Below are 10,697 nucleotides of genomic sequence, written 5' to 3'. Positions count from 1 at the left end.
TTCCATTGCTACCTTCTGGTATCTACCATTACCTCTGTGACCGTCCTTGGCTTGCCTAGCTTCTGGTCTGTTGCTACCCTTTGTCCATCTACCATTACCTCTGTGATGGTCCTTGGCTTCCCTGCCTTGTATTCCATTGCTACCTTCTGGTATCTACCATTACCTCTATGACTGACCTTGGCTTACCTACCTCCTTCTCCACTGTTACACTCAGTTGTCTACCAGTTCATGCTAAATTGGAAGACTGAGCTTTCAAGTGGGTCACCTCCTGCCTTCCCAAACATGTGCTATGGAGTAAAGCTGCTCCCAGGTTGTGTTGCAAGTGTAAACCAATCTGTTTTCATCATTTCCATGCAAGAGACGACAGACAAGCTCATGTATTTCTTAATATCAGTGCAATCCATGTTTATTTCTCGATAACATCATTTCCAAGGTGAAACACAGATGTGCTGCACAAGACAAAAGCCTTCTCAGGTATTTGATGAAACCGATGCTTTTGCGATACCTTCACACAGTATTTCCAATACTGCACCTTGTATCAGGTCATTTCATGCATTGCAAAAAAAAAATGGTGGATTTTCTCTGTAAGGCAAGTTGTCAGGAAACATTCGGGTTACAATCGTCTCTTTTTGTGGTCATTTTGTATATGACATGTTCTTTAGTTTATCCCAGTATAGACAATACTGGGAACTGCTACCCCACGGCCACATCAACATAGTATCCTGATGCTCAGTAGTTCCCATACTGTTCACTGCTGGCGTTTTGCTGCTTTGGGTCCTCGACATCACAGCATTGGAGTGTGCCAATACAGCCTAATATTCGTTGGTTGAGGCCAAGACTAATATAAAGGCATTTTAGCACCTGTCTTATGACAGCAATCCTGGCCCGACTTTGGGTAGACTGAGACAGAGCCCTATGATGCTGTTCGGGACTGGAACTGCGGGCGTAATACGGACGCATTGGAGTTGCCTAAATGAGGTCCCAACCATATGTGCCAGGGGTGATCGTAAATTTGTATTGCACTTTACCAGTTGTATTAATTCTATGCTTCTGTTTCAAAATCAAAAAGAAAAGGACATGAAGGAAACATGGAGCCAATAAAAAAAATATTTTTGCTGCCCAGAATTATACTAAGGTAGTTCAATTATTAATTATCTTTCCCATTATGACTTAAAAAAATGTCAGCAATATATGCACATATACGTCTGCTCGCTATATCCTTACGCAAGTCCTGGAAGCCCCTCTAGACCGCTTATGAATTCTGGGAATAAGTGCTGTCTGTTAAAGGGAATCTATCAGCAGGTTGTGTCATGTAATCTGAGAGCAGCATACTGTCGGGGCACAGACACTGATTCCAGCGATGTGTCACTAACTGGGCTGTATTTTGTGGTTTCATTATAACCAGAGTTTTATCAGCAGGAGATTATCACTACAGGACTAGGTGTCTTGTGCCTTCTGGTCCAGCCACGCCCCCACAACTGATTGGCTGCTTTCTGCTTATGCACATTGTACACAGAAAGCGGCCAATCGGTGATGTGAGCAGGGTTATACACAGGTCAGCATTCAGAGCTCTGCTAGATCTGCAGCAGAGGAAACTGTGATTCTAACACAACTGCTGCACTCAGTAAACTAAGTGATACATCGCCGGAATCAGGGTCTCTGCACCTACATCATTCTGCTGTCAGATTTCACAGCAATAGATTCCCTTTAATACCAGGTAAAAGAAAACAATAAATAGTATGTTCCTAAAAGATTTCCAGGATTTATAAAAATACAATATATGCAGCTTTTGGTCTTGTGAATGCTTGCTGTGAGTGAATGGCTGCATTTTACATTTTCTTTCATTCAAAGGTTGAAAACTTATCCTGTTTGTTCAGGTGCATTAAAAAGGGGTATTCCAATCTGGCAAAGATGCGTCATTACTTTTTGAAAGTGTATCTTAATAAATTGAAAGTAATTTCCTATCCATAGGACAGGGGATAACTTACTGAATGCTGAGGGTCAGACCAATGTGACCATCTGCGATCCCAAGAATGAAGGGGCTGAGTTCTGATCTAGCTCTTCTCTGATTTTTTTCTACACAGGTCACCCACCCAGGAAACTGAAGCATGGCTCCATTTACTACTTTCCGTTCCATGACGTACTATCAAGGGTTATGTGGTTATACAGCCATCCACCGCCTTTATCAGCAGTGATCGGAGTCAGCCGTTTAACCACTTAGATAGTGCTGTCAATCTCTGACAGCGGTATTTAAGGGGCGCAATGCCAGTGAGGCATCGGTTCGGGTGTCATTCAGCATCCCCCCCACCCCAAGAGGCTGCGCTTCATAGGAGATTGTGATTTTTACTACAGTATCGAAGCATATAATATAAACTGATCAATCGATTGAAGGTACAAGTTCTCTATCAGGCATACAAAAAATAAAGTAAAAATATATATATAAAAAAAAAATGTTTGAATCGCTCCTTCCCTCCCATTAAAAAATGGAAGCAATTTAGAAGATGCGGCACTAAATCACCTTCATTCTTAGGACTCAGGGTTCCATAGGTTGCTCCCCACTGATCATAAAGTGATGGCATATCCAAAATAAAGGAATACCCCTATGGGAATGCAAGCAGGACAGATTTCATCAACACATGCACTGACAGCAAGCACAGGTCTTGTGACTTTATTTTCCGCCCCAAAGTTGCAGAAAGTGACTAAACTCCATTTATAAAAAAATTGGAAAATTCCCTTTAAATCAATGTCAGGTTATAATGTATGTTTGGACATATATATATATTTTTTTCTTTTCTTCTATAATTGTGCTTCTCCATTCCCAGGAATTCTAACCTTACCCTCTACAGCGGGAGATCGCGCCGGACGGGTCGTTCTCTGCTAATATTTCTTTGCTTGGTAAACTTACATAGCAAAGTCTCGCAGGCACAAATGCGTGAAGGTCGGACAAGTTAATGCAGCGACTGAGAAGAAACATTTAAAAAAGAAAATTACTCTATTAACGAAAAATTAACACTCATCTTCCCCCCTGTACTGTCGGGTATCACATTGTTAAAAAAAACAACTAATAATAATAATAATAATAATAAAGTTACTTTCAGTGCAGATACAGTGTTTCTCCCATGAAACACTCAAGACATTTCAACACTTTTTATAGCGCCTCACTTGCACTTTAATCACGGACATCTGAAGGGTAATATGGGCAATCAATACAGAATGAAAGGTTGGACACTGATGCCACCTATTGGTCAAAGCAGGTAGTGCAGAGTGTTATGATCTCTGTCTCTGGAGCAGGGGTGGGGTGCACAACCTTTTTACGTCTGGGGGTCAAACTGAACTAATTCCCCACCCAATGCACCATTAGTACATAATGGGTCGTAAATGCTTGTTTCGCCGACCGCCTTTCCCTATATTCATGCACAGTTGGCTTGACTCGGTTTGCATGTGTTGTCTATGGGGAGTAAGCAGCTGCCAGGCGATGCTGGCGGAGGCTTATTCCCACAGAGAACAAATAGTTTAAATTCAAAGTATCCGATCATTCCCTCCTGGTTGACAGGCTGTGTGACTGTGTGTATGAAGTGGGCTCAGCATCATTTACAGGGGTTGCTTTTGAGGACAATTATCATTATTATTTTTCTTTTCTACTCGAAGGCATGTATTTGGGGCTAAAAATATTATTTGCAATTAGTGTTCACAAAAAAAATCTTGCACCGTTTGGCCTTTACAGGTTCTTCGTTGAGCATTCAACTTTGACGTGGTCTGTGGTCATAAATTAGCGGAGAGGAGCTCGGAAAAAGACACATAAAAGAGTATTCAGTCAATCCGATTGAGCTCACTGACCGATTCTCAGTTAACTCATTCTGCAGTCACCAATAGACAGTGAAAGAAGGCAAAAAATTTAAGAAACCCAATAGATTTTTAGCCCCAAATACATACATTTATAGGGGTATTCTCAAGTTAGAAAGCTATGCCCTATCCACTGGGATTAATACGAAGGTACTACTCAAATACATAGTCCAAGCAGATCATTTTAGTAAAATCTACGCAGCCAACTTTTCGTTACTTTCACCACACAGGTAGGGACATCCGGTCACGCCAAGTAGCTGTGGCTTTCGCTGAGGGAACCTGATCTCATGTTTAAGTCCCCCAGGGGGAACTAAAAAGAAAAAAAAAAAATTCAAACGGATTTTAAAAAGTTCTTAAAATTAAATTAAAATAATATTACAAAATAATAATATTTGGTAACACTTCATCTGTAAAAGTCTGATCAAAAGTTAGCATTTATCCTGTTAGGTGAAACAGAGAAAAACAAATTGAGATGCTAAAAACGTCCCCAAAAATGCAAAGTTTCTATGCCCCCAAAGTGGAACAAGAAAAATTACGGCTAGGTACATAAAAAGCAACCCTTCATACAGCAACATGCATAGAAAAAGAAAAAAGTTACATTCTCTGAAAACAATTTTCTTAAATTTTGTTCTGCTAAGGTCAGACTTTTTTTAATCACTAAAGTGTTAGTAAAAAAAAAAAAAAGTTTGGGATTACCGTAATTGTGCTGAGCTGGAAAATTACACCACCGGGTCATTTTTACTGTATAATGAATACAATAAAATTGAAAGAAGGTTTAAAAAAAAAGAAAAACAATATTTTTCACCATTTCACCCCAACTGAAATGTTGTTCAGTACATTATATTGTAAAATGAATGGTGTCATATAAAACTATACCTCTCGCAAAGGCAGGGTCCTCACCCCTCTGTATCAGTCTGTAATTGTTAGTTTGCTTACTGTAAGTGATATCTGTAATTTATATGTAACCCCTTCTCATGTACAGCACCATGGAATCAATGGTGCTATAGAAATAAATAATAATAATCTGTCCCGCAAAAAAACAAGTCCTTGGACGCCAATGACGTAAAAAAAAAAGTTAAGGCTCTTGGAAAAGGAAAAAAATTAAAAAAAGAGAAATGGCCCCATCAGGAAGGGGTTAATCTATTGTGTATAGGGGGGCTTCTGTCTTCTTTCTGACATCGGGAAGCATGTCTGCAGCCAGGTGATTGGGGGGCTGCACACAATGGCATTACAAGCCATATGTAGCCCCCAGGTTGTGCACCCCTGATCTAGAGAGGCAATGATTCCTGCTAACACCACACAGCTGGGAAGTCAGCTACATTGGGGGGCAGCCCTGCCGCACTTTAAGGGGGTTCCAGAACTTGTAATAAAAAAAATACTACATTTCTAAATTTGGTTCTCAGTAGCAGATACCAACGATGGCGCTGAAGTAGAAAGGGGGGCATTGTTCACTGTCCCTACGTGGTGGAAACATTCATGGGGACGGGGAAGACTTGGGGTTCGTAAGACGAGACAACTCATCCCATATATAGGTTACAAGACGATGGGGTAGTAGTGGAATGCCTGCAGCAGGTTAAAGCACTAAATTACTCATGAGGTGCTTATGATCCCTTAAAAACCTGAATTTCAGAGCCCTCCTGTTTTCAAGTAAACGCAGCACACAGGGGTAAACAGACACAGTGCGGTCCTCGAAGACATCCTCTGCCGGAAAGGGGTCGGCAACGTCGCACCAAAACATCGTGCCATTGGTCCCTCAGGCAAGAGTTGAAGCGGAGCTGCTGTATAGGCTTGCACAGGTGCAGTTTTTTGGGTTTTGTTATGCAGCGCTCAGAAAGCAACCCTATCCTCCTGTCTCCTGTTCCAGCAGAGGGTGCTGTTCATGGTGGCGAAATTGTCTTCTTCTTCCTGCTCCTTGGCAAGTTCAATGAACACCTGCGGGTGGCAAAGTCACAAAGAATTGGCATTTTGCAATGATGTAAGCATTTAACCATCCCCCAGAAAGAAAGAATAACCCTGGACGGATATCCAGCAGAACCTCCAATTAAAATTGTCATAATGTGATTATGATTAAACGTTAAAAAATGATAGAAGATAGCATTTTTTTCGACAAATCGCAGAAACATTTCTACATTTGCTTGCCTTCATTATAACCCTCAAAGTGAGGACCTGTCATTTGCTCAAAAAAATTGAGATAAATACCATGTTATAAATGCCCTCAACTCCTCGATTCTGCCGCTCTGTTTCATTTTGCTCTGTGTCGCTCCACTGCAGAGATATTCACATTTGTTTCTTCTGGAGCACACTATGAGATACAGTCAAACTAGGTATTTCTTCAGAGTCTTCCCTGGGGGCATGTGCCAACACGTCCCCCTCCCAGACACAGCCAATCACAGCTCAAGCAGTTGAGGACTTTGAGAAGCTGCTAAAGTGTGATTGGCAGTGTCTGGGACTGAGGGGTGACAGCACACACCCCAAAACTCTGAAGAATCGCCCAGTTGAGCTACAAGTAAAGATTTCACATACTGTGCTCCAGAAGAAACAAATGTGAATATCTTTGCAATGGTGAAATGTAGAGTAAAATGGAAAAGAGCAGCAGAATCAGGGAAGATCATGGATTTTTACAAGCTATTCAACTCAATATCTTGAGCAAGTAACAGGTTCTCTTTAACCCCTTCATGACCCAGCCTATTTTGACCTTAATGACCTGGCCGTTTTTTGCAATTCTGACCAGTGTCCCTTTATGAGGTAATAACTCAGGAACGCTTCAACGGATCCTAGCGGTTCTGAGACAGTTTTTTCGTGACATATTGGGCTTGATGTTAGTGGTAAATTTAGGTCGATAATTTCTGAGATTATTTGTGAAAAAAAAGGAAATTTGGTGAAAATTTTGAAAATTTTGCAATTTTCACATTTTTAATTTTTATTCTGTTAAACCAGAGAGTTATGTGACACAAAATAGTTAATAAATAACATTTCCCACATGTCTACTTTACATCAGCACAATTTTGGAAACAAAATTTTTTTTGCTAGGAAGTTACAAGGGTTAAAATTTGACCAGTGATTTCTCATTTTTACAACAAAATTTACAAAACCATTTTTTTAGGGACCACCTCACATTTGAAGTCAGTTTGAGGGTTCTATATGGCTGAAAATACCCAAAAGTGACACCATTCTAAAAACTGCACCCCTCAAGGTGCTCAAAACCACATTCAAGAAGTTTATTAAGCCTTCAGGTGTTTCACAGCAGCAGAAGCAACATGGAAGGAAAAAATAAACATTTAACTTTTTAGTCACAAAAATGATCTTTTAGCAACAATTATTTTATTTTCCCAAGGGTAAAAGGAGAAACTGGACCACGAAAGTTGTTGTCCAATTTGTCCTGAGTACGCTGATACCTCATATGTGGGGGTAAACCACTGTTTGGGCGCACGGCAGGGCTCGGAAGGGAAGGAGCGCCATTTGACTTTCTGAATGAAAAATTGGCTCCAATCTTTAGCGGACACCATGTCGCGTTTGGAGAGCCCCCGTGTGCCTAAACATCGGAGCTCCCCCACAAGTGACCCCATTTGGGGAACTAGACTCCCCAAGGAACTTATCTAGAAGCATACAGTAGTGAGCACTTTAAACCCTCAGGTGCTTCACAAATTGATCCGTAAAAATGAAAAAGTACTTTTTTTTTCACACAAAATTTCTTTTAGCCTCAATTTTTTCATTTTCACATGGGCAACAGGATAAAATGGATCCTAAAATTTGTTGAGCAATTTCTCCTGAGTACACCGATACCTCATATGTGGGGGTAAACCACTGTTTGGGTGCACGGCAAGGCTCGGAAGGGAAGGCGCGCCATTTGACTTTTTGAATGGAAAATTAGCTCCAATTGTTAGCGGACACCATGTCGCATTTGGAGAGCCCCTGTGTGCCTAAACATTGGAGCTCCCCCACAAGTGACCCCATTTTGGAAACTAGACCTCCCAAGGAACTAATCTAGATGTGTGGTGAGCACTCTGAACCCCCAAGTGCTTCACAGAAGTTTATAACGCAGAGCCGTGAAAATAAAAAATAATTTTTCTTTCCTCAAAAATGATTTTTAGCCCGGAATTTTTTATTGTCCCAAGGGTAACAGGAGAAATTGGACCCCAAATGTTGTTGTCCAGTTTGTCTTGAGTACGATGATACCCCATATGTGGGGGTAAACCACTGTTTGGGTGCACGGCAGGGCTCGGAAGGGAAGGCACGCCATTTGGCTTTTTGAATGGAAAATTAGCTCCAATCATTAGCGGACACCATGTCACGTTTGGAGAGCTCCTGTGTGCCTAAACATTGGAGCTCCCCCACAAGTGACCCCATTTTGGAAACTAGACCTCCCAAGGAACTAATCTAGATGTGTGGTGAGCCCCCATGTTGCGTTTGGAGACCCCTGATGTGCCTAAACAGTGGAAACCCCTCAATTCTAACTCCAACATTAACCCTAATCCCAACTCTAGCCATAACCCTAATCACAACCCTAACCACAACCCTAACCCTAATCCCAACCCTAACCCTAATCCCAACCCTAACCCCAACCCTAACCCCAACCACAACTTTAACCCCAACACACCCCTAACCATAACTCTAACGACAAGCCTTTTCTTAACCCTATTTCCAACCCTAGCCCTAATTCCAACCCTAAGGCTATGTGCCCACGTTGCGGATTCGTGTGAGATTTTTCCGCACCATTTTTGAAAAATCCGCAGGTAAAAGGCACTGCGTTTTACCTGCGGATTTACCGCGGATTTCCAGTGTTTTTTTATGCGGATTTCACCTGTGGATTCCTATTGAGGAGCAGGTGTAAAACGCTGCGGAATCCGCACAAAGAATTAACATGCTGCGGAAAATACAACGCAGCATTTCCGCGCGGTATTTTCCGCACCATGGGCACAGCGGATGGTACTGTAAATCTGATGGAACACTGCTACGAATCTGCAGCGGCCAATCGGCTGCAGATCCGCAGCCAAATCCGCACCGTGTGCACATAGCCTAATTCTAACGCTAACCCTATTTCTAACCCTAACCCTACCCCTAACCCTAGTTCTAACCCTATTGGAAAAAAAATATATATTTTCTTTATTTTATTATTGTCCCTACGTATGGGGGTGATAAAGGGGGGGGGGTCATTTACAATTTTTTTTATTTTGATCACTGTGATCAAATGTGTTTTATCACAGTGATCAAAATGTAGCTGGAACGAATCTGCCGGCTGGCAGATTCGGCAGGTGCACTGCGCATGCGACAGCCATTTTGGAAGATGGCGGCACCCGTGGAGAAGACGGACAGACACCGGGAAGCTCGGTAAGTATGAGGGGGGGGGGGGGATCGGAGCACGGGGGGGTGATCGGAGCAGGGGGTGGGATCGGAGCACGGGGGGAGCGGACAGGAGGACGAGGGAGCGGACAGGACGACGGAGGGGAGCGGAGCACAGGATGGAGGACTGGGAAGGAGATCGGTGGCGGTGAAGGGGTGCAGACCAGTGTTTCCAGCCATGGCCGATGATATTGCAGCATCGGCCATGGCTGGATTGTAATATTTCACCAGTTTTCATAGTGAAATATTACAGATTGCTCTGATTGGCTGTTTCACTTTCAACAGCCAATCAGAGCGATTGTAGCCACGGGGGGGTGAAGCTACCCCCCCTGGGCTGAAGTACCACTCCCCGTCCCTGCAGATCGGGTGAAATTGGAGTTAACCCTTTCACCCGATCTGCAGGGACGCGATCATTCCATGACGCCACATAGGCGTCACAGGTCGGATTGGCACCGACTTTCATGACACCTACGTGGCGTCAAAGGTCGGGAAGGGGTTAAAGGGGGTTGTCCACTACTCAGACAACCATTTCTTAATTACAATGTTCCTTTACGTAGAATAAAAGCCTATATTCACCTTCGGTGTCATTCCAGCGACTTCTGGTTCATTCCAGCAACTTCTTCTCATGGGCCTGGCATGATGTTATGTCAAGTGAACCATGCAGCCAAATGATCAACCGTTAATGTGCTGCGTCATTCTCACTTCCTTCGGACAAAACTGATATCCGGAAAAAGTGAGAGCTGTGACTTTCTCTGAAAAAAGTGAGAGTGAAGTGGCTCATTAGCAGTCGCTGCTTGGCTGCAGGGTTTATGTGACATAACTTCATGCTAGCCCTGGGAGACCCAATAGCGGTGGAACGATGTCCAGACCGGAGATGAGTATAAGGCATTTTTATTCTGAGTGGGGGGATATTGTAATTGTGAAGGGGTTGTCTGAGTAGTGAACCCCTTTAACTCTTGTGGACTGAGAGCTAACCTCACAAGTAGCACTGGCTGTAATTAAAGTAGTCAATATGCCCTAAATATCAGTAAGATGGCACAAAAACTAGCATTATTCCCAGCACAGCAATATTTGCTTCTTTAGAATGGGTCTGCGGCACCCAGTCATTTATGCGATCTATCAGTATATTACACAAGTTGGAAAAGCTCAATTAAATATTAACCCAACATTACCTGTTCAAGCGTTGACTGTGAAAAGCTATACTCCTCTACGTTGAATGATCGCTTCACTGGAGAAAATGGGTAGAAAATAAATCTCAATTTAATACATAACACCTATGTTAACTCTTGAAGAAATCTTCCCAACCCATAACTTTTTTTTCCCGTCGACTTAACCGTAGGAGGGCTTATTTTTTGAGGGTCGAGTTGTAGGTTTGAATAACGCGATTCACTTTACCATATCATGTACTAAAAAACAGAATACAAAAATATCTAAATAAAAAAAAACAATTACGCTATAGATTTTAGATTATAAAAATAATCTTGGAACAGAATTCTCCAGGTCAATATGATTAC

At 42.3% G+C, this 10,697-nt stretch overlaps 1 protein-coding gene across 4 annotated transcripts in view; it reads right to left on the bottom strand.

Moving 5' to 3' along the window:
- Nucleotides 1-385: 385 nt before the first annotated feature.
- The window catches only part of ABCA5 (ATP binding cassette subfamily A member 5), a 172,155-nt gene continuing 161,843 nt past the window's right edge, over nt 386-10,697 (bottom strand). For all 4 annotated transcript variants that reach the window (XM_077253455.1, XM_077253451.1, XM_077253452.1 and 1 more), the window contains 2 exons: nt 10,356-10,411; nt 386-5,775 (listed from right to left, as the gene is read on the bottom strand). In XM_077253455.1, coding sequence (XP_077109570.1) covers nt 5,671-5,775; nt 10,356-10,411 — 161 coding nt within the window. In that variant the 3' untranslated portion in view covers nt 386-5,670. The remainder of the gene's footprint in view (nt 5,776-10,355; nt 10,412-10,697) is intronic.

Source organism: Ranitomeya variabilis, chromosome 4, assembly GCF_051348905.1.
Source record: "Ranitomeya variabilis isolate aRanVar5 chromosome 4, aRanVar5.hap1, whole genome shotgun sequence".
NCBI classification, from domain to species: Eukaryota; Metazoa; Chordata; class Amphibia; order Anura; family Dendrobatidae; genus Ranitomeya; species Ranitomeya variabilis.
Note: the sequence above shows the minus strand (reverse complement) of the source record. Positions and strands in the feature narration are given on the sequence as shown.